The 25,636-nt window shown below is 33.8% G+C and overlaps 1 protein-coding gene across 1 annotated transcript in view; it reads left to right on the top strand.

The window, feature by feature from the left end:
- CCDC7 (coiled-coil domain containing 7) overlaps window positions 1-25,636 on the top strand; it is a 159,940-nt gene that overhangs the window by 8,898 nt on the left and 125,406 nt on the right. The window contains exons 4-9 of the mRNA XM_074324828.1: window positions 10,336-10,356; window positions 10,678-10,710; window positions 15,051-15,217; window positions 18,384-18,445; window positions 19,701-19,757; window positions 22,694-22,769. Of these exons, the coding sequence (XP_074180929.1) occupies window positions 10,336-10,356; window positions 10,678-10,710; window positions 15,051-15,217; window positions 18,384-18,445; window positions 19,701-19,757; window positions 22,694-22,769 (416 nt within the window). The remainder of the gene's footprint in view (window positions 1-10,335; window positions 10,357-10,677; window positions 10,711-15,050; window positions 15,218-18,383; window positions 18,446-19,700; window positions 19,758-22,693; window positions 22,770-25,636) is intronic.

Here is a 25,636-nt window from a genome sequence, read left to right as displayed (position 1 = left end):
TGGGTGAATAACCAGAAGTGGGATTACTGGGTCCTTCTTTGTCTCTTGTTATAGGCTTTGTTTTGAAGTCTATTTTATCTGGTATACGTGTTGCTACCCCAGCTTTTTTTTTTTTTCTATTTTCATGAAATACCTTTTTCCATCCCTTTACTTTCCGTCTCTCTGTGTCTTTTGATCTGAATTGAATCTCTTGTAGGCAGCATATGTAAGGTCTTGTTTTCTTATCCATTCAGCCACCTTGTTTTTTGATTGGAGTTTTTCATCCATTTACATTGAAAGTAATTGTTGATAGATATGCATTTACTGCCATTTTATTATTTATATTTTTGATCGTTTTTTTTTTTCTTTTCTTTTTATCTTAAGTCCCTCTAAGATTCCTTGTAATACTGGTTTGGTAATGATTAAACTCCTTCAGCTTTTTCTTGTCTGGGAAGCTCTTTATCTGTCCTTTGATTTTAAATCATAGGTTTGCTGGGTAGAACAATCTTGGTTGTAGATTCTTACTTTTCATCACTTTGAATATTTCCTGCCAGTCCCTACTGGCAAAGTTTCTGTTGAAAATCAGCTGACCATCTTTTGGGGGCTCCCTTATAGGTAACTAATTGCTTTTCTCTTGCTGTTTTTAAGATTCTTTGTCTTTAACCTTTGGCATTTTAGTTATGATGTGTCTGGGTGTGGGCATCTTTGGATTCATCTTGTTTGGGACTCTCTGTGCTTCCTGGGCTTGTATATCTATTTCCTTTGCTATGTTAGGGAAGTTTTCAGTCATTATTTTTTCAAATAGGTTTTCAATTCCTAATTCTGTCTCTTCTCTTTCTGGTACCCCTATGATACAGATGTTGTTATGCTTGATGTTGTCCCAGAGGCCCCTTAAATTATCCTCATATTTTTGGATTCTTTTACTTTTTGCTGTTTTGATTGGGTGTTTTCTGTTACCTTATCTTCTAAATTGCCGATTTGATCCTCTGCTTCACCTAATCTACTGTTGAGTCCCTCTAATGTAGTCTTCATTTCAGTTATTGTATTCTTTATTTCTGATTGGTTCTTTTTTATGTTTTCTATCTCTATTTTTATGTTACTTGTTTCTTTGTTGAAGTTCTTTGTGAGATCATTGAGCATCCTTATAACCAGTGTTTGGAACTCTGCACGTCTGATAGATTGCATATCTCTTTTGTTTAGTTCTTTTTCTGGAGCTTTGTTCTGTTTTTGTGTTTGGGACGTGTTTCTTTTTTTCTTCATTTTGGCCTCCCTGTGTTTGTTTCTATGTATTAGGTAGGGCTGCTGTGTCTCCCCATCTTAGTAGATTGGCTTTATGGAGTAAGTGTTCTGTGGGACCCAGTGGTGCCATCTATCTGGTCACCAGGGCTGGGTGTATCTGGTGTTTCCCTTGTGTTGGTTGTATGTACCCTCCTGTTGTAGTTGAGCCTTGGTTGCTGTTTGCATGTCAATAGGAGGGATTGACCCTCAAACTGATTAGTTGTGAGAACTGCCCATGTCTACAGTGGGGGAGTTGTGGTGCAAGGGCTGACCTTAAAGTGTAGCATTCACTTTAGCAGGGTTCTGGTGCCTGGCCAGTCTGCCCTTTGGGTGTGTCATCTGTGGAGGTGGACTAGTGATGCTCCTGCTTGGTCCAAAGCTGGCCACCAGGCATGCCAAACCTGGGGCCTCCTGGGAGGGGATCTGCTGCACTCCAAATTTAGTTGCAGCCTGTTCCTTACCTGGGGCCACCTGGTATGAGCCACAAAGCAATTCACATATGGCTGCAACTCACACTGGGCTTGGAGGTGCCTTAAGAGTGCAGTCAGCAAACTGAGGTTGGCTGTTGTAAGTGCTGGGCTTATGGCTGCTCAGCCAGAGGTATGGGACACGCTGAAGCCAGATGCTGCTTGTTTGGGTTTTGTGAACATTTGAGAGATTTTATGAAAGTTCGAAGCATGAGCAAAGACAAGTTGTTTGTCCAGAAAAGCCACTGGAAGGGTCTTGGGTGTGCCTAAAAGTTGGGTGGGTGGGGTCTCAGGGAATCACTAGGGTGGGGCAGATGAAAAGTGATAGCCAGTTTGATGGAGACTCAGATATGTGTCTGCCTGCATCTGCATGTAGGGCTGGGGAGGGCTCAACATAGAATCAATGGCTTCTGGCCCTACCTCCTGGAGAAAGCTGCCCCTCTAGCCCTCATCTTGAAACTAGTCAATTCAGTTCTTCCCTGTATGTCTCTGGTGCCTTTTGAGCTGCTGCCTCCGTGCTGGATCTCAAAGTGAGTGAGTACATCAGTAAGTCTGTGCGCCCACCAGTGAGTAAGTCTGTCAGCCTAGCCCTGCAGCAGCCCTCCGTTTCATTCACTCACTTTCTCTGCTGGTTTTCACAGCCAGAAGTTATGGGAACTTCTCTTCCTGGCACTGGAACCCTGGGCTTGGGATCCTGGTGTGAGGCTGGGAACCCTCATTCCTCTGGGGTGTGGGGGAATCTCTACAGATGAGATACCTCTCCTGAGTTTTAATGTTCACATACGGGTGTGGGACCAGCCCATTCTGTGTCTCTGTTCCTCCTACCAGTCTCGAGGTGGCTTCTTCTGTATGTCCTTAATTGTATGGCTTTGGTTAAGCTAGACTTCAGCTGATTCTCAATGATGATTGTTCTGTAGTTTAGCTGTAATTGATGTGGTTTTGAGAGGAGATGAGCACAGCATTTACTTACTCCACCATCTTGCCTGGAAATCTCTATTTTCTTTATTCTTAACATAGTCATTTAGATCAGTGAATTTTCCTTTAAGTGTAGCATTTATTGTGTCATAAGTATTTACATATGTAGTGTTTTATATTTTATATGCTTTTATAAGTAAATTTGTATTATAAAAATAATATGTCACAATGAAAATTAAAAATATAAACACATGCAAAAAGAAGAAAATAAAATTATTATAATTATATTTCCCCAAGAACCAACTATTGTAAACATTTTTGTTTACCTTCCTGTTCTTCCAGTTATATATATATATCTTTAAAAATGAAATTACATTTTACATACTCTTTAGTAATGCAGCTTACTATTTTTTGAGTTTTGAAAAGTAATGTGTGTTGTGTTTTATTTGATTATAAAGGTATTCTTGTGGAACATTTGAAAAAATGAGAAAAATATATAGGAAAATAAGTTATGTGTAATCTAATTTTAATAGATAAGCATCATTAACATTTTAGAATATTTTGGGTGATTCTCAATGATGGTTCTGTAGTTTATTTGTAGTTTTTATGTGGTTGTGAGAGCAGGTAAACACAACATTTACCTACTACACCGTCGTTGCCAGAAATGGTCTGAGTTAGTTTTGTTTTTTATTGATTTTACAGTGTTCTGCAGGTATATCAATGTATCCTTATAAATTTAATGCAATCCCAATAGATAGCTTTTATCTTCTTTTCCAAGTTTCATGGGAAGCTTAGTGTTTTCTCTAGCCTGATTGGATTGTGTAATACCTCCAGAACAATGTTAAATATATTGGAAATAGGCAGGAGTGAAATCAGCATCTTGGCAGTATAAGACATTCATCGTTTGTCTGCTCCCCCAACAACAAAAATTCAGTATCCATCCACAGACAAAAGTGCTTTGGAGGAGCTGTGGGATTCAGCACCGTATGGCAAGGGACCAGGGAGAAGCTCATCTACCTGGGAATTGGGTGATAGGCAGACAGTGATGAGTCCCAGCTGTGGACTGTGCAGTGATCCATGAAGTGGCTCCATGCCCTTTATCATGGTTCAAGGGCTCCTGGAAAACACTGACTTAGGTAATTACTCACAAGAGAGAACATTTGTGGAACTCCAAAGAAGGTCATTATATAATGATAAAGGTCTCAATTCATCAAGTAGATAGAACAGTGATAAGTATATATGCACCCAATATCAGAGCACCTAAATATATTTAGCACTTACTAACAGACATGAACAAAGAAATGAACAATACCATAGTAGTAGGGACTTTAACACTGCACTTTCTACAATGGATAGGTCATCCAGACAAAATAAACAAGAAAATGTTGAAATTGAACCAAATTTTAGACCAATAGTACTAGCAGACTTGTACAGAACAATTGATCCAACAGCAGCAGAATAAATTTTCTTCTCAAGCTTACACAGAATATTTTCCAGGATAGATCATAGGATAAGTAATAAAATAAGTGTGGCAAATTTAAGAAGACTGAAATCATACCAAGTATTTTTTTATAACCACAATGGTGTGAAACTAGAAATCTATAACAGCAGAAAGCTGAAAAATATAAGAATATGTAGAACTTAATGCACTCCTGCATAACCTGGTCAAAAAAGAAAGAAAAGATTATCTTCAAGCAAACAGAAATGGAAGCACTATAGACCAAAACCTGGCAGTTCTAAGAGGGAAATTTATAGAAATAACACCTACATTAAGACAAAAGAATGATCTTAAATAAACAACTCAACTTTATACCTCAAGGAGTTACAAAAAGAAGACCAACTAAACCCATAGTTAGCAGAAGGAAGGAAATAACACAAATTAGATTAGAAATAAGTGAAATAGACACAGAAAATAGAAAAGATCAATAAAACTAAGCCTGCTTTTTTGAAAAGATAAAAAAAAATTTTTTTGCTAGTTTAGGAAAAAGAGAGAGAAGACTCAAAATCAGGAATGAATGAGGAAACTCTACAACTGATACCACAGAATATGAAGGATCACAAGAGACTATTATGAACTATTACATGCCAAACCTAGATAACCTAGAAGACATGGATAAATTTCTAGAAATGTACTACTTAGAAAGACTGAATCATGAAATAGAAATTGTAAACAAACTAATAATGAGTAAGGAAATTGAGTCATTAATGAAAAAATCACACCTCACCCGCCCCCTGACATAATACCAGATGCTTTCATGGGTGAAGTCTACCAAACATTTAAAGAAAAATTAGTGCCAGTTCTTCTCAAACTCTTCCAAAAAAATTGAAGAGGAAAAAACACTTCCAAACTCATTTTATGAGGCCAGCAATACCCTATACCAAAGTCAGATGAGGACACTAAAAGAAACACTACAGACCAATATCATTGATTGATATAGGTGCAAAAATTCTCATGAATATATTAGCAAACAAAATTTAACAGCACATTGAAAGGATCATATACTATGATCAAGCAAGACTTACCTCTGTGATGCAGGATGGTTTAACATATGCAAATCAATAAATGTGATACACCACACAAATAGTATGAAAGATAAAAATCATATAATCATTTCAATAGATGCAGAAAAAGCATTTGACAAATGCAACACTCTTTAAAAACTCTCAACAAATTGGGTTTAGAAGGAACATACCTCAAATAATAAATGCCATATATGACAAACCTACAGCTAACATCATACTCAGTGGTGAAAGGTTGAATACTTTTCCTCTAAGATCAGGAACAAAACAAGGGTATCCACTCACATCACTGTTTTGAACATAGTACTGGAAGTCTTAGTCAAGTGGAGCATTTAACAGGAACACCAATGTTATCTAAGTTTTGGGCTGCTGATATTGCACCCAGCACATGAGTGTCTTCACGTTGGGTCTAGAAACGAAAATGATTTGTACTTCTGGGTATGCAGCCAAACAGGATCTTGAAGAAATATCTGCACTCTCATGTTCTTTGCAGCATTATTCACAATAGCCAAGATATGGAAACAAGCTAAGTGCACAGAAGAAGGTAAGGAAATTGTACACACCTACACAATGGGATACTATTCAACCATGAAAAAGAAGGAAATTTGCCATATGACAAATGGACGGACATTGAGGTCATTATGCTAAGTGAAATAAGTGAGACACAGTAAGATCAGTAATGTACAATATCACTTATATGTGGAATCTAAAAAAAGCCAAATTCATAGAAACAGAGTAGAATAATGATTACAAGGACTGGGGTGGGGGAAATGGGGAGTTGTTAGTCAAAGGGTACGAACTTCCAGTTAGAAGATGAATAAGTTCTGAGGATCAAATGTGCATCATGGTGCTTATGCAGTCAGCCCTCCATTTCCATAGGTTTCACATCTGCAGATTCAACTAACTGTGGATCAAAAATGTTCAAAAAAATAAAAATCTCAGAAAATTCCAAAAGGCAAAACTTGAATTTGCCATGTGCCGCGCACTATGCTGAATCCATGTGAATGAAGTGACATGTAGGCATATCCTGCTGTACTATGCAAATATGATGACATTTTATATAAGGGACTTGAGCATCTGCAGATTTTCGTATCTGAGGGGGTCCTGGAACCAATCCCTGGTGGATACGGAGGGATGAGAGATGACTGTAGTTAATGAACTGTATTATGTATTTGGAGTTACTAAAAGAGTAGATCTTAAATGTTCTCACCAAAAAAAGAAATGGTAATTACGGGACATGATGGAGTTGTTAGCTATTGCTATGGTGGTAATCATTTTGCAATATATAAGTATCAAATCAATACATTGTACACCTGAAAGTTACACAATATTCTATGTCAATTTATCTCAATAAAGCTAGAAAAAAATAATGGTGGAAGTAGACATTTTTGTCTTGTTTCTTTCTAGTAAAAGTGCTTATAGTGATTCTCCATTAAGTAAAATCCTATGGAGTTTGATCATCTATCTATCTAATCCTCACACAAATATATTATCATGTTAAAAACTTTACCCTTCTTATTTTCTCATGTTTTTATTAGACTTGGTGTTAAATTCTGTCAGACTTTTTCAACATTTATGGAGATAATCATACTGGTTTTTTCTCTGGACTTAATACTATGGTGAATTATACTAATAGTTTTTCTAGTATTCAGTCATTCTTGCATTTCTTGTTACCAACTTCTCTTGGTCATTCTGTATTATTTTCTTAATATGTTGGAGTTAGCTAATATTTCATTTATGATTTTTGTATTGATATTCATAAGTAACATCAGGTTATGATATTTTTTTGTGCTATCATTATCAGTATTAAGTATCAGTATTTTCAGTTTTCCATGAAAGAAATTTAGAAGTGTTCCTTTAATTTCTAGACTCTGAAACAATTACAGCATTTTGATTAGGTTCTAAAGATTTGCTAGAGTTTTCCATGAACCCATCTGGGCCTGGTGGTTTTTTGATGGAGTAGTTTATACATAATTTTCTGTAATAATTTTCTTATTTTATGGAAACTTGTCAGTTTAAGCTTTCGCTCTCTGTTAAGGTCAATTTTGGTAAATTGTTTTTCTTAGAAGTTACTCATTCTATTGAGGTTTTGAAGCTTATTTGCATGGTGGTATACAATGTAGTGTCTTATTAACATTTTTTTTCTTCTACCAATAGTTACATTTTCCTTTTCCATTTATTCTTTTAATGTATTTGTGCTTTTATTAATTTCTTGATTAACTAGCTAGTCATTTTTTGTTCATTTTTTCAAGGAACATGATTTTGTTTTATTAATATCATTTAATTTTTTTCATTTCCTCATTAATTTCTGCCCTTTTTCTTTAGTATTTCCTTTCTTATATTATCTTTTGGTTTACTTTTTTTTAAAATTAAAGTTTATTAGGGTGACAATGGTTAGTAAAATTACATAGATTTCAAGTGTACAATTCTGTAATATATCATCTATATATCACATTGTGTATTCACCATCCAGAATCAGTTCTCCTTCCGTCACCATATATTTGACCCCGTTTACACCTCATTTACCAGCCCCTTCCCCTCTTCCCCTCTGGTAACCACTAAACTATTGTCTGTGTCTATGAGTTTTTGTTTCTTTGTCTTGTTCCTTTGTTGCTTTCATTTTTATATACCACATATCAGTGAAACCATATGGTTCTTGAATTTTTCTGTGTGACTTCTTTCGCATAGCATAGTAATAATCTCAAGATCCATCTATGTTGCCGCAAATGGCACTATTTCATCTTTTCTTATGACTGAATAGTATTCCACTGTGTATACATACCACATCTTCTTTATCCAGTCATTTATCGAAGGGAAGTTTGGTTGTTTCCATGTCTTGGTCACTGTAAATAAAGCTGCAGTGAACATTGGAGCACATATATCTTTACAGATAAATGTTTTCACTTTTTTTTTTTTTTTTTTTTTTTGGTATATACACAGGAGAGTGATTGCTGGGTCATATGGTAATTCTATTCTTAATTTTTTGAGGAACTGCCACACTGCCTTCCATAGCGGCTGCACCAATCTGCATTCCCACCAAGAGTGTATGAGGGTTCCTTTTTCTCCACAGCCTCTCCAACACTTGTTATTATTTGTCTTGTTGATGATAGCCATTCTAACTGGTGTGAGGTGGTATCTTTTTGTGGTTTTTATTTGCATTTCTCTGATGATCTGATGATTAGTGATGTTGAGCATCTTTTCATATGTCTATTGGCGATCTGTATGTCCTCTTTGGAGAAATGTCTATTCAGGTCCTCTGCCCATTTTTAAATTGGATTGTTTGTTTTTTTGTTGTGAGTTGTATGATTATATATATGTAATATATATATGCTTGGTTTACTTTTTTTCCTAGTGTTTTGAGTTAGAATTTATTTGTGTTTCTTAGGGCTGTGAGTTTTCCACTGATCAGTGCTATAAATGTCTCCTATACATTATGATATACATTGTTCTCATTATCATTACTTTTTAGAAATTCTGTAATTTCTTTTAGTTCTCTATTCACTCAAGAATTATTGAGTAATATCGCAATGAAAGATGCTTTTTGGATTTTGCTTTTACAGTCCAATTTGGCATTGTGATCAAAGAGTGTTGTTTGTAATATTTCCACTTTTGCAAGCTACTGGTTTTCTCTATGTCTTAATATATAATCTATTTTTTCCACATGAACTTGAAAAGGAAGTATGTTTTCTATTGTGTGAGTGTAATCAGTGTTAGTCAGGGTGTATTTCATATATAACCAAAGGTTCTACTTTATTAAGTTATTTGATTTTATTAATGTCATCATTTATTTTTGGTTCACTTGACTTGTCAAACTGTTTTATATCAGTGATTATTATGTTACTTGTTATATAGATATTCCTAAATATTATATCTTCATTGTGGAATGTATGTTTTAACATTATAAAGTGTACTTCTTTGTCTAGTTTAGTGGTGTTGTGGCTCAATATTTATTTTGGTTTTAGGGTTGCAACTTCTACTTTTTTATTGTTTCTATTTTTACAGTAAATATCCATCATTTTATTTTTAACCTTTTTGAATCACTACATTATGATGTGTCTGTTGTATATAGCATGATGTTCATTGCTTTACCAGTCAATTTGAAAATTTATTTATTTTAATATGCAAGTGATGCCTATTTTGATATGCTTGATTCTCAAACTTTAGCATACAAAGGAATCAACTGGAGGGCTAGTTAAAACACATATTGCTGGCCCTACTCCCAAAGTTTTTGATTCAGTAGGCTGGAGTGGGACCTGAGAATTTGCATTACTAACAAATCTGATTGTTTAGGTAGTTCTGATGCTGTTGGTCCTGGGACCACACTTTTTGAACCATTGATCTAGAGTTAGTGTTGCCAAAGACAAAATTTGGACTAGCTTGAATTTTTTGCTAATTAACTCTTTTCTGATGGAATACATGTAGTAATATTTTTCTTTAATAATGCAATTCAAAACTTTTATCCAGATGTGACAGTTTTTTGTTTTTTTTTGGTGGCAGGTGTAATCATATTAACATTACATTTTCTAAGTGGTAAATATTAGTACCTTTTGGACTTAGTGATTGGTTTTGTATATTTAGTTTCTCACAATTTTCCATACCAGATATTTGCATTTTCTATTTAAAATATCAAGTAGTAGTATAATACTTTATGTCTTGATTTTTAGGCCTATTAGCAGAGCAAAGTTATATTGAAAAGGTAATATTGGGTAAAATAATGCTTTTCATGATTTTACTCTTTCTGTATGAAAATAAAATAATACTCTTCTGAGAGTAATTTGAATTTTATCCCTTTACTATATTAAGAAAATATACGAAATCATTTATGTGAATTATTTTGGGGTCTTCTAATATATATAGATCTAGTATAAAGATGTAAAATTCTTTTTTTCTGGAACTTTAGGTTGGTGCAAAAGTATTTGCAATTTTTGCCATTTTTAACCCTTTAAACCACAGTTACTTTTGCACCAACCTAATAAGTTGTCTGTGCAAGATGTACTAAAACTTATCTGCAAATATAAAAATACTTTGAGTTTTGGATTATAGATTTATAATTTCATTTTAGTAATTTGTACATTTTTGTGATTGAAAATTGTAAGAGACTTGAATTAAATATTTTATCATATGCATTGTGAATAATTTTATTTTAAAACGTATTAATTAAAACTTTATTTTATAGATTTTGGAATCTCTTTTTAAGGTATGTTCAATATATTTCACTTTAAGCCTACTAAAATTTAATACAGAAATACATTTAAGTTTTGAGAAAGTAAAAAGTAGTCACAAACTTGCTACTATATGTATTTTAAAAATTTATGTTCCAGTTGTATGTTACATTAGCCATATTATGAACCCTAGGATAAATGATATTTGATTCAGTACTAATAGTTGATATGTGAAAGTTCTCTCTCTCTCTCTCTCTCTCTCTCACAAACACACATATGCATACCCATTTATTTCACTGTAGAAATTTAACTTGTCAATAACTATTTCTTTTTTGTTCCTGTTTTTTTTTTTAAAGTGGTTTCAGCAGCAAGTCAATCAGGTGGAAGAGGTAAATATAACATTTCTTAAATGTTAATTAGATTAATATTTTGTCTCATTTGCAAACCAATTTGAAGTATAATTTAAAAAATTTTGAATAGCCATGGTTATAATCTTGATTTAGATAGAAAAGAATGAGTGGGTAGAATAAAAGTGTCTCAGTGATTTACACACTACATTCCTGAAGATATCTGGCATGCTCTGAGTTTGGCACATTCTTTCTTCTAGAATTGAACAATAGAAATTGAATTGTTATTTCCCTAATTTACATACAAGAGCAAGTGACAAGATAAAACTAATCAACTTAAAAATTCCCCTATATTTAAAAAATCTTGTGTCATATTATATATGCTTACTCATAAAATTATATACTGGTATTCTTCAAAATTAATGTTATTTCAATGATTTTGTTTTGCGCTTTTTTATTTTCATGTGCTTTACAACCAGTTTGAAAAACTACTGGTCTCTATCCTTATGGGCTTTTAATTTTATTTTGGAAAAGTCTTTATGGATGGTGTTAATATAGCAGAATGATTTTCAGGGTAGCTTCTGTGAGTCATAGAATTATTTAATTTTCCTTTGGCTGTGTTTGTGGTTTTGTTCAATTAAACACTCTGGAAGCCCAGACACTTTAAATTAAGTAGGTTTATTTATTTCGGATATAAATTAAAGAGTAAAGATAGAAATGGTAACTGTATCCTAGCACCTTCTTATTATTTTACCTCTGGCCCCAGAATAGACTTTCATGGTCTTACACCATGAGAGAAAAACCTTGCAGATAGTTTAGGAATGATGGAAGTAGTAGAATTTTTCTTAAAAACTGTTAACTGATAAACTGGCACCTAGTGTAGAGGTTAATCTGGGCATTCTCTCCTTGAAAGAGCCAACTAGGGGTATCAAATAAAATTGGAGTTGTTTTTGATTGTCTACAAAACCTTAACAGTTTAGGTGAGGACCATACTTTACAGGTTCAGAGCTTTTTTAAAAAAAATAAATTTATTATATACTACTGAAGCATTTCTCAGCCTACCCAGACTGGATTCTGGCCCTATAACAAAGAAAATATTCTGTATGGCTTTCTGCGATTTATGTTGTTAAATTCAACAGGCATTTTTTTTTTTTTTTAACTTTAGCCATAGTTAACATTTATCAATAACTTCCTTATTTTTAAAACACTATTTCTTTGTTTTTTGTGAATTACCCTCTCCTGGCTATTGTTTTACCTCTTTGGCGGTCTCCTGTTTGGAGTTACCTTCTTTGTATAACAGTTAAATATGTTGGATTGCCTCAAGATTTCATCCTATGTCTTCCTTTTTTTTTTTTTTACTTCAAACTTTTCCCCTAGGCAGTCTCATCCAGTTTTTTCACTCAAGTATTACCTTTATACTGGTGATTTAGAGATAAACACCTCTTGCTCAAAACCATACCTCTGAACTCCAGACATGTGTATAATTACCTACTAGATTATTCTATCTCAAACCCAGTGGGTCCAAATCAATTTTTTACTGCTAAACTCATACCTCTTCCAGGGTTCCCTCTCTCACTGAGTGGTAATGCTAGCATCTATCCTTTTGGGTAAACCAGAAATGTGGTAATTTACCTCGACAACTCGATTCCATCTATCCCTGGTATCCAATCCATCCCTGAATCCTTTTGATTTTATTTCCTAAATAGCTGCCAAATGTGTCTACTATACTCTGTATCTACTGCTTATACTTTGGTGCCAATAACCATTATCTCTAATATAAATCCTGATTTTCATATTCACCAGGAGTAATCTTGCATATACCACTAAACTTCTGATCTGAAATTCCAAGTTTTTCAGTGTTTAAACCCATAATTGATATTTTCTTAATTTGGTGTACCTGGTACATTGTCCAAGTGTTATATTATCTCCTGCCTTTCAGGGAGTGTTTCTTAAAGCATAATTGATAGAACGTGTTTAAATATCACCTAAGATACCTGTTACAGATGCACATTTCAGACCTCCAAATCAGACGTACTGAATTAAAGTTTTTTTTGTTTGTTTTTTGTTTTTGTGTGTGTGTGTGTGTGTGTGTGTGTAAGGAATCTTCCGCTTTAAGCGGCTCCCTTAGAGGATTATTATGCACTCTAACATTTGAGAATCTTGGAATACTACTGTGTTTATTGCTGACATATTTTATTGTCACTACATGCTGATGAGGTAAACGCCTGTGGTCCTGTTGCATTAACAGAGTTGAGGCCTTCAGAATATACAGTGACTGGCACTAGATAAATGCAGGATAAGCAAGCAGCCTAAATGCTTCAGAGTTGTGCTGAAACCTGTACTAGTAGGTCTCTTTAATGAAATCTTACAGCTGATAATCCCACTGTCTTGCCCGTATTTCCTTAGTTCTATGACATTACCTCTTCTCCTAGAAAGGACTTATGTTCACATTGAGTCCATACTGGGAAATATAATGTATCAGTTGGGGTCTAATAGAAAGGCAAAAATGACAGTAATCTGACTAGGGAAAGTTTAACATAAAGAATTATTATAATAGAAGAATACCTACTACAGAAGTGGAGATATGCAAGGATAGAAGATACAGGGAGCAGCCTCTACCTCTATGATTGAAGTAGAGCACTCAAGGATGGACCAAATCTGAATACCCACATCTTTCCCCTCCCCCTAACCAACGGCTAAGATTCAGATCTTGTGAAGAAGAAACAACTGTCATCCTCGGATGGCAAAAAGTTTGCTGGAGTGCCATGATGATGGCATTAGAACTCACTGGGCAGCTGCCCATGGGGGTGGTACATTGGGAAGCCATCCTCTGTGGTGCTGGGAAAATCTGTCTTCCAGGGAGGTGCCAGACTTCTTGCTGGGAAGCTGTCCAGACGGGTAATTTGCTGGTAATCTTCCCAAAGAGAGGTTTTGCACTGGTAGATTTTGGTAAGAAGTTCTGCGAGAAGCTGCCCTTAGGAATGAGCCATGCCGGGGACCTTGCTAGGAAGCCATCATGGGGTTGGTGCTGTTGAAACTTGCTGGAGGTGAACACTACTAGGTATACACTGTGCACTGCCCTAGGATTACACACACACACACACACACACACACACACACACACACTCACAAAACAGAACTAGGAAGAGAAGCTCCTTTTTCTTCTAGTGTCTAGGACCCTCCACTGACAAAGGTTAGCATCATGCCACATGTCAAGAGAGAAATGTTCCATTTTTATAAGTAGGACTTCGAAGAATGGATTTTGGATGAGAGACAATAAATTGATAACTGTAGCTGATTGCTACACCACTTTTTAGACTCAATTTATGATTAGTGTCCTCTTCTTTGGGCTCATATCTTTGTCCATAGAGTTTCCATACATTTCCTTCGACCCTTCCACCTGTTCTGCATCTCCTAATCTCAGGCTTGTAGTACATTGCCCAGTATTTACTTGTGCTGTTATATCCTAATCCCAGTCCAAATGCCCATTGCTAAAATGAAAACTCTGTTCTAAATTCCCAATGCTAGAATTTCTCTTTGCTGGGTCTGGGGACTATGCCTTGACTACTACTTCCCTCCCCCCCACCCCCCACGGCTGTCCCTCCTATCATAAGGATTAAAGATGTCTGTATGGATAGATTTCTATTATTCTCCTGTTAAAACTTTCTTACCTCAGTTGTTATTCTGTTTGCTTGTGCATCCATATATTGGCTGTTTCTGGGTTTCCTTTATTGTGTTTTTTTGGGCACTCATTCTTGCTGAACTTTGTTTAAATAGTCTTATTGCCTAAAGTACCAATTATTGTCTGTCATCTTATTCAGTGGCTCTTACTGATTCTTCCGGCAGCTCATTACTCTGTAGCTTGGTGTATTCCAAAAGGCTTGAGACACCCAAATGGATTTCAGTCTTCCCCATACAGACTGAGGGATACCAGCTCCATAGACCTTTATATATTGACTTTTGGGAGCTAGTAGTAGAAGATATTAGTCTTTGAGGGCAAATTACTGTCTTTCCATAATTTATCACAATAAGAGTATTCTTGTAAAGGATTTTGGGAAACAGTTTAAATTCTCTTGTAAATATTTTGAATTTCCTTTAATTGGTTCTGCTACAATTGTTAATGCACTTGCTTAAAATTGTTATATATTAAAATAGAGGATTGGATTTGAGTTTTGACATGTAAAGGTCAACACTTGGCTATAATTCTGTTGCTAAGTAATTGCTCATATCAATGTATTTGTAAAATATTAGTACTTGATTATAGCAATGGATAAAAATAATATAAAATTATTTAGATAAGATAAATGAAACAATGAAATTGCTTTGAGGTAAAGAAATGAAATGGGTATTTCCTAAGTAACTGGCTAATTTTATTATTTTAGCTAAGTAAAGGTCAAAGTTTTTTAGAAGTAGAGTATCCAACATCTGATAAAGAAGTCACTTTAAACATTGCACAAGTAGGAAAGCATGCTAAAAAGCTTGAAGAACTGAAAGATCGCCTTAGAGAAGGATCCAGATTCTCCTTGAAATCCCTGATGTCTAGCTCCGTGTAAGTTAAATATGAGTTAGTAGAATTAAAACAGTACTAGTAAGTATATAATTAGTAATGAATGTAAGATAGTGGTTCAAATATTATACTACATACATAGAGCTTCTAAATCAAATCAGAAGGTCTAGTCAGCTTGTTCTTATTTGAAATTTTAAATAGCTTGAAATGGCACTGTCAATACAGTAGACACCATATGTGGTATTAAAATTAAAATTCAATTAATTTAAAAAAACAATTTCTTTGTCATACTATCCACATTTCAAGTGCTTTGTAACCACCTGTGGCTATTGTTACAAAGTTTTATTGGACATTGCTAACTTTGAAATATCTGGCTTATAAAATCTTCTCTCAGTATGATTAGGTAGTGTTCATAATAAAAAGGAAACTAAGGTATGATTAAATATTTCATTGTTCATGAATATCATTATTTAAAGTTGCATAGGGTTATATTCCAAAGAATACATTCCTACTTTTTAGTTGAGAAAAGCCTTCTTTTCTTTTTGTGGGTGGGAGGAGGATTCAAATGAATGATTATGGTTATACTCCCATTATCTGTTGATGTTAATTTTTGATATTTGTGGTTTATCTGTCTTGAAATTAAGTAGATGAATAAATCATCATCATAGAATATCTTTAGTGATTTTTTTCCACTTCACATAGTTACTTTTTTGTGTGTGTTGAGAACACTTCAGATTCACTTTCTTAGCAAATTTCAAGTATACAATAGTATTATTAACTGTAAATACCATGATGTATATAAGATCTCCAGAACTTATTCAACTTATAACTGAAAGTTTGTACCCTTTGACCAACAGCTCCCCATTTCCCCAACTCCCCAGCCCTGGAAACCACTATTCTACTCCCTGGTTATAAGTTTTGACTTTTTCAGATTGCACATATAAGTGAGGTTGTACAGTATTTGTCTTTCTCTTTCACTTAGCATAATGTCCTCAAGGTTCATCAATGTTGTCACAAATGGCAATATTTCCTATTTATTTATGGCTGAATAATATTCCATTGTATATATTTACCATGATTTCTTTATCCATTCATCCATTGACTGAAAGTTAGATTGTTTCCATATCTTGGCAGTTGTGAATAATATTGCCATATACATGGGAGTGCAGATATCTTTTCAAAGATAGAGATTTTATTTCCTTTGGATACAGACCCAGAAGTGGGATTGGTGGTCATATGGTAGTTTTATTTTTAATTTTTTGAGGACTCTTCATATGGTTATCCATAAAGGTTGTATCAATTTATATTGCTAACAGCAGTATACAAGTGTTCCCTCTATCCATATCCTTGCCAACACTTACCTCGTCTTTTTTGATAATAGCCATTCTACCAGTGTGAGATGATATCTCATTGTGGTTTTGATTTATGTTTCTCTGATGATTGTGACATTAAGCACCTTTTTCATGTACCAGTTGGCCATTTGTATGTCTTTTTTAGAAAAAAATGTCTATTCATTTGTCTGTTTCTTTGTCCATTTTTGATTGGGTTATTTTTTTTTTTTTTTTTTTGCTATTGATTTGTATAAGTTCTTTATAAATTTTGGATATTAGCCGCTAATCAGATATTTCCTTCCATTTTGTAGGTTGCCTTTTCATTTTGTTGATATTTCTTTCACTGTACAGAAACTTTACATTTGATGCAATCCCATTTGTTTATTTTTGCTTTTGTTGGCTGTGCTTTTGGTGTAATATCCAAAATATCATTGCCAAGACCAATGTCAAGGAGTTTTTCCCCATGTTTTCTTTTAGGAGTTTTATGGGTTCAGGTCTTTACTTAAGTCTTTAACCATTTTTGAGTTTATTTTTGTGTACGGTATAAGATAATGGTCCTATTTCATCCTTTTACATGTAGACATCCTGTTTTCCCAGCTCTGTTTATTGAAGAGGCTATCCTTTCCTCATTGTGTATTCTTGGCATCATTGTCAAAGATTAGTTGACCACATGCATGAGTTTATTTCTGGGCTCTCTGTTCTGTTCCACTGGTCTATGTGTCTATTTTTATGCCAGTACCTTACTGTTTAGATTACTATAGTTTGAAATCAGGAACTATGATTCATCCAGCTTTTTGCTTTTTTCTCAAGATTTCATTGGCTAGTCAATATCTTTTCTGGTTCCATATGAATTTTAGGATTGTTTTTCTATTTCTCTGAAAAGTGTCATTGGAATTTTGATAGGGACTTCCTTGAATCTGTAGATCACTTGGGGTAGTATAATTATTCCAATCCGTGAACACAGAATATCTTTTTGTTTGTTCCTCTATTACTCTGTTATCTTTAATCATATCTGGTATGGTAACTTATCTAAATAAAAATTTATATTCATAAACAACCTTTTATTTGCATTAAACTTAAACTAGCCCTTTTTATTTTATAGTGTTAAAATAGAAAGTACCCATAATTGGGATAGATTACTATTTATTATGCAATTATTTTATTGATCTCTCCATCTGTCAATGACCAGATTTAGAGGAATGAAGGGAGTGGTACTTGAGTTGGCTCCAATGGGGGTTGCATAATAGATGCTTAGTTCAGAGGTTCAGATATATTCCCTTGAGCTATCTATTGTGAGGAATGAAATTAGTTTCTAATCACATATTAATATTGATACTTGAAATTCAAGTGTCTGATGTTTGCTGGGTATTTTCCTAGTAAGTTTATACACATTCTTTGATCCTTACAAGTGCTTTATGAGATAGGTACTCTAATACCTCAGTTTTAAAAGATGAAACTGAAGCTCAGAGAGGTTAAGTAACTTAAGTACACAAGGTCAAATAATTAGTAAGTGGGGAAAAAAGGTTTTGAGCCAAATAGTTTGACTCTAAAACTTGTGCTCTTTATAATTATACCATTAATAATACATTAGTAAAAAGAAATATCATGCTTCTACCCAATTTACTCTTGCTATTTTTGTTGTTAATGTTGTTGGTATATCTAATTATAGTTATGGAATACATAGAATTACATGGTTTGACTTTTATGCTTATTTGCTTGCTAATAATTAATTTACTGTGTTATTTGTGAATAAAGAGTAAAGAATATGTTAAATTTTATTTTACAAACTATATAGGTCTAGAGCATACATTCTAGTTCTTATTTAAGAATCTTATTCTTTGACAGTAAATATGTTTTATGTTTTGACATTTGAACAGGGATAGTAAAAATGCACCAGAAGCAATGCAAGGTTGTGAAAATATACAGCAGAAAATTGAAGGTGATATTTTATATCTGTTTAGCTTTTATAAAGTTTCCTAAATACATTAACATTTTGGGACTGATAGTTAAAATGTTTATAGCCATAAAATTATACATTTGTAAATTTAAAAAGGTATTCAATAGTGAATTTGATATCTTCAGTAAAGGTTCTTATTATATTCCAGATTCTGGGAATATACAAAATGAATAAAATTTGCTTGTTACCCCCATAAAACCCACAACTTACTAAGGACACAAGCACATTTTCATTTTATTATATATCATTTTATTATAGTGTAATGCATGATAAATATTTGTGTAATTTGAAAATAGTCTACAGAAATGAGTCAATTTGTTCAACTTGAGAGAGTTAGGAAGATTTTATGCAGCCTTAAAACATGAATAGAACTTAGATAAGTGAGGAAGGGAGATATTTGGTATATTAAAAATATAATATATGGTGATGGAAGGAAAACTGACTCTGGGTGGTGAACACACAGTGTGATATATAGATGATGTATTGCCGAATTGTACACCTGAAACTTTACTAACAATTGTCAGCCCAATAAAATTTAACTAAAAAAAGAAGAAGATATAGTATGAACAAACAGCATGAATTGGGAATTATAACCAGAATGGTACTAGAGTGTAAAGCAATAAGTAGGGATAAGGTAGGAGAGAACCTCGTCAGAGCGATTGGATGCTGTGCTAAGGAGCTTTTAATTAATTAATTAATTCTACATATAATAGGGAATCACTGAAGATTCTCTTTGTAGAGAAGTGACGTTGTTGGATTTTAATTTTAGAGAGATTATTCTAGCCATACTGTAGAAGCTAGATTTGGGGACTGGGAGTAGAAAAGGGAAGTTTTTGCTGTATCTTAGATGTGTAATAAGTGCCTATGTTAGAGCACAAGTTAAAAACAAAGGGGGGCAGATTTGAGAAATGGTTGTCTGGTAAAATTGGCAAAACTTGGTGACTGGGTATGAAAGGAAGGGAGATTAAATGATGGTAATATTAACCAAGAGTATATCAGAGGAAAAACAAGTTTCGTTGACAATATGATGAGTTCACATCACTCAGACACATTCTTTCAGATATTACCATTTGTTGCCTGGTTGGGAGGACGTGTAGTGTTGGCAGCTCCTTAGCATTTTCCTTAGCATTTTCTTTCTCTTGAATGAGTTATTAAAATAAATATGAAATTCATGAAATTTAAACTCAATACATAGAATTTATATTTGAAACTTATGACAAATTGACTATCATTTCAGAATTCATAAAAACCCACTCAACTGAAGAATTTAGAGATGTTTTTGCACCTGAGCCACGTAAGTTTCCACTCATGTAAGCATCCTTGTGTTAATAACCTCTGTTGAATGCATTAATTTCTATAATTTTCTATAATTTAAATTATTAAGTTACAACATTGATTCCCTGAAGTTTGGAGTCAACGAGCTGGCTATCAAGCAAGTCTTGAAATTCCTAGTTAAGGCTACATGTTACTAAAAACAGACTCATTTTTGAGGAGGGCCATGTTATTACTTGGAATGGAGGAATTGTAGTTGTGATTAGAATGTGCTACTGAAATGTTGCAGGGGTAGCAGACCTTTAAGGTAGAGCAGTGATTAATTTAAGAAATCGTTTGTACATTTTGTTACGAATTGCAGATTATCTCCCATACACTAATGCTGCTGATAGGTATGTAGGTACTCGGCTGCATCAAAGCTACTAGAATTAATATGTTAAACTTCTGACTACTTGTCAATAAGAAGGAGAAATTACCTTGCTTAAGTCTTAATACTGGAGAGAATTTTGTAACAGTCACGTAATGTATGCTGTGGAATACAGTTTTGACGTGAAAAATAAGATTTAGTTTGAAAAAAATGGAAGGGAATCTGGTCCTCTTTCAACATCAGCTTTAAACCCTAATGTTACCATGTTTAAACCAAGGACAGCAAGGACAGCTACAGTACTCCCAAGTTCTATAGAGAATTCTGATCCAAGACAGCCCAGACAAGGTAGGGTAGAAAGGTATCCAGAGCTTTGGCATGGATAGTGAAAGCCTTCCCTCTACATGAAACCCTCTGCACATCTATGGAGCTCGCTGTCTCTCAGTCTGTGCTGCTATCTTCTCTCTAGTCCTGTGTCCTGTGAATTCTAGCTGCTTTGGCCTCCCCAAACTCTAAACTTGGTCTCTGAACTCAGGGAGACCAGTAAAGTCTGTTTGGCTTCCTCTTCCTATGCCCTGGCCTGGAAACTCCAGGCAATAAACTGCGGTCACCACAGGGTTTTGCTCCTTTGTTTTCCTTCTGTCAGGGATTACTGCCTTGCACTATCTGTTGTGCAGTTAGTGCAAAATTGCAGTTTCTGAATATTGCAGTTTCATTTATTTTTGTCCAGTTTTTAATTAGTTTAAGGTGAAAAGGTAATTCTGGTCTCAGTGTTCCATCTTGGACAAAAGCAGAAGTCTCTGTGTCTACTTATAGGCCAGTGGAACACATCCTCCAAACACGAAACTAAGTTCTAAATAAATAAAATTTAATAGTAGAAATTTTATGCATGATTTTTACAACTACATTGTACAATATGGAGTAAAATCTTTTGCAAATTCCTAAGTATCTTTTCCCATGTCAGCTACTTCAGTCCCTGAGCTCCACTGGTATAGATCTACTTTCAACATCACTCTGTTTCACTTGTATACTCCCTTTGTCTCTTAACAGTACCCACTTTCATCTTCTCCAGCAAAACTTCATTCTGTTCTTCTTTTCCCATTCTCTGAATTGTATTAGATTCCATAGCCGAGTCAAAAAGACAAAAGCTACTGTTGTATTTCATTCTGTTTTCTTTGTTTTTTAGACTATCACTTAATGTCGAGGTTGCTTCATTTCATCATTAATGGACTTTGTTTTTTAGAGCAGTTTTAGGTTTATAGAAAAATTGAGCAGAAAGTACAGAGTTCCCATATACTGTTCTGCCTCCAATACCCCAGAACAAAGTTTCCTCTATTATTAATATTTTGCATTGGTATAGTAAGTACATTGTTAAAATTGATAAATCAATATTGCTACATTATTATTAACTATTTGTTTATTCTTTTGCCAATATATACTGTTTTGATTATTATAACTCTATAGTAAGTCTTAAATTTGGTTAGTGTCAGTCCTCCAACTTTATTCTGCTTCAATATTATATTGCCTTTCCATATGAAGTTTAGAATCAGATTGTTGATGTCCAGAGAATAACTTGCTGGGATTTTGATTGGGATCACATTGAATCTAAAGATTAAATTGGCAAGAACTGACATCTTAACAATATTGAGTTTTCCTATTGCAATTGCTTCCCTATGTACAAGCAGTGAACAAGTAGGATTTGAAATTACAAACACACCATTTAGATTAGCACCAACACATTCAATACTTAGGTATTAATCTAAATATGTGCAGGATCTTTATGAGGACAAGTACATTCTGGTGAAGTAAATCAAAGGTGATATAAATAAATGGAGAGGTATTTCATGTCAGTGGATAAGAAGGAACTGTGGTATGCTTCCATGTTATTTAACATTTTCTCTGTGCTTGTCATGTTTTGTTTATCTAGGAGCAAACACAGTGCAGGGACTGTCTTATGTCATATAATTCTTGTGTTATAAGATTGAAGAGTCTTGTGTTACTGCCCTAAGAGTTAACTGACTATTATGGATCCTCATTACGTTGATTCCCTTTTAAGTATCATCTTGAGTAACCTCTTGAGTTATTTGACTCAGTTGAAAATTTAAACAGGGTTGTTAGATTCTTCCCATAGACCTTATTGACTTTAGCAGCAACAACCAAAGCAGTTTTCTCTCTTAGCATCCTATAGTCCTCTTATATGTAATATCATAAGGAGGTTACAGACACTGGACCTCAGTCCAGTTTTGTCACTTACTAGATGCATAATTTTGATCATATAGATAACCCCTCTGAGCCTCAATTTCTTTATTTGAAAATGGTGATAGTATCTTTTTTGGGGGTTTATTTTGAGGATTAAGAGATGTAAAGTAGCATAGGGTCATGCACGTAGTGGACATTTAATAAAATGGCAACTGTTTTTATCCTAAGCATTTTGTTCCTTGAGTACTTACATGGTCCTGCTCTCCCCTGGTTATGCTTGTCTAGTTCTCACACATAGAGCAGTGAATTATATCAGCATAGAGGTATAACTTCAGCCATTTGTAATACCTTTAATGTTTTCTTTCTTTTCTTTTTTTTTTTTTTTTTTACAATAGAAACTGCTTATTCAGTATCTAATCAGTTGACTGCCATGTTGAAAATATTTGAAAAACAGTCAAATATGTTAAACAGGTAAGCTGTTAAAATGATTCATTTTCTTAATTATAAAACTGAGTACATATTTATTTTAGAAAAATTGGAAATATAAAGAAGAAAATAAGACCATTGTTAAAAATATTTCTGTTCTTACATCAATTTTTATGATATATATATATATACTTTTAAAACTTAAAACTATAATCATATAAAATATCAAACTTGATAGTCCCAATGGAAAACCGTATGTCAATTCCTCAAAAAAATATAATTACTATATGATTCAGCAATTCCATTTCTGGGGATATTCCCCCCAAATTTAAATAATCTCAAAGAAATATTTGTACACCCATGTTCAGTGTAGCATTATTCACAATAGCAAAAAGGTGGAAGTAACACAAATGTCTAACAATGAATGAATGGATAAAGAAAATATAATATATACATACAATGGAATATTATTCAGTCTTAAAAAGAAAAGAAATTTTAAGACATGGTACAGCATGAATGAACCATGAGAACATTATGTTAAGTAAAATAAGCCAGTCACAAAAAGACAAAAAAATTATTATTTCACTTACATGAGGTAACTTGTAGTCAAATTCACAGACAGGGAAAGTAGAATGGTGGTTTTCAGGGGCTGTGGGGAGTGGGGTTAGGGAGTTGTTGTTTAATGAGTACAGGATTTCAGTTTTGCAAGATGAAAAGAATTCTGGAGATTGGTTGCACAACAGTGTGAATATACTTTATTGAATTGTACACTTAAAAACGGTTAAAATGGTAAATTTTATGTTATGTATGTTTTACCACAATTTTAGAAAACTAAAAAAATTGCAATCATAAAAAATGTCATTTGTGTATATATTTTTCACTTAGTGATATTTCTTTGCAAACTTATATAATTATTTTTTAAGTAAATGTTTTAAAGTAAAACATATTCAGAAAATTCACATCATACAGTGTTTTCAAAAAATTTCTTTAGATTTAACATTGAAAAATTGGAAAATTTTACATGATCAGATTTTCTAGTTATCAAATCCAATGATCAAGACTTAATAGGAAAAAAAATGACTTAAAAGTATAACAGCTCAAATGTAAAGAAAATGATATTTAGGACAGCTGCTAAAAATGAAACTAAAGTACTTATGACTCATATTGATTGATGTTCAAGAATTTGGTGTTGTAATTCAGTTAGGCCCTATTTCGCATTTCCCCTTTTTCTCTTTAGCATCCTCCCTATCAGAAAGGTAGAGTCAGAACTTTCACAGCTTTGTCAGATGAAAGCTATCAGCTGTTCTAGGGATGTTCTTAAAGGTGGAGGTTGTTTCCATGAATATTCTTTTCATTGAACCAGGATATTAAAGCAGATATCTATACTGTTATTTATTTTAGCTCCTCATGTTAGGCTATTGGTGCTAGTTATAATTGTTTTTAGACTTGCTGGGCATAACAGAAAGCAGTGGGAAGGACTAGCTGAGTGGGTTACTATAAAGGAAAGGATTTACAACTTGAATTATCTTATACCCAGAATAAGTTTGTACAACTGTCTGGTCAGAATATGTTTTGTACGTTTCTTTGCATGTCAAGCAGTATCTTGAAAGTCACTGTAGATGACCTACAGTTCTTTCAGGTGTCTAAGGTTATATTAGTTACACAACTGGTATATTGAAAAAGCATGTCTTATAGAATGAAATAAAAAAAACAACTGGTTATGGACTGTTTGTGCTCACTTATATTTGCTAATTGGGTCTAATTTTCCTCTTGCCCCTGGATAAAAATTAGGGCAGTACCATGAGTTTTCTGATTACTCTTAGATAATAATTAATTTAAAATTTTTATAAGCACTGCCCTAAATTGGTAATTAATATTCCCTGTCAAATATTTTAATTTTTTATTAAAAGTTAAGACTGCTATCAGTATCCCAGCTGGAGCCTGCTGAGGGGTTGGCTTTTCTCTTTCATTACCCCCTTTCCCACTAACTAGTTGTAGTTTCTGTTCCCCATGTGTTTGGGAAAGGAAGAAAGAAAGGTAAGGTATACAAGAAAGGTCTTATTTGACTGTCACTACTTCCTTTATCCATAATTGCAGATAACATGCAACAAATTTTATGCATATTCTCCTTCAAGTGCCTCTCACTAGGCTTGAGATAAGGGCAACCATATCCATCTCTCTCTTAAGAGTTTTGATAGGGCTCAAGACACCTCTAACAGCTCTCTACAAAGAAATAACTCTTTCTAAATTTTCTTTCATGACCCTTTTATGTGGTTCATTTTGGTGAAAGATTTTAGTGCTCTTTCTTGACTGCCTAATTTATTTTTCAGGTGCTAAAAATAATAAATTTTTTGTCTTTTTGTGAGGTCATCTGCCTCACCTCTTACTTTGATATGTGATACTGTGAGCTTCAGGCCTCAGTTGACGCCTTCATTTAACAACTTGTTGCATTTATATACTTTAACATTTTGTTAAAATAAATACAGTGTGTGGCAAACATGTTAGCACGGTTTTAAGCATTAGTAACTTCAGAAGACCTATAATAATACAACCATTCAAAAAATATTATTTTGAAATTTGATTATGTACATTTCTTTTGCAGTTATTTAAAATTTTTCAATAATAATTTAAAAAGATTTTTCAGTTAAAATTGTTTGTTTGTGTCAGCATTTTCCATATTCAATCAGAGAGACTGAAAATTAAGTTATTGTTCAAAATTCACAAAATTAAATACCTTAAAGAAATGGAAATAAACCATCAAATGCTTAATTTTTGTAAGTTTGTAGCATTTAGATCTCTGAAGTCACTGAAGCTTAAAACTACACTAAAAGTTTTAGAACATACTATATTAATTGAACATCTACTATTTGGCTAAGTGCTTGGGACAGAATCCCAACTCAAATTAGTCTGAG

Source organism: Rhinolophus sinicus, linkage group LG02, assembly GCF_036562045.2.
Source record: "Rhinolophus sinicus isolate RSC01 linkage group LG02, ASM3656204v1, whole genome shotgun sequence".
Taxonomy (NCBI): domain Eukaryota; kingdom Metazoa; phylum Chordata; class Mammalia; order Chiroptera; family Rhinolophidae; genus Rhinolophus; species Rhinolophus sinicus.
Note: the sequence above shows the minus strand (reverse complement) of the source record. Positions and strands in the feature narration are given on the sequence as shown.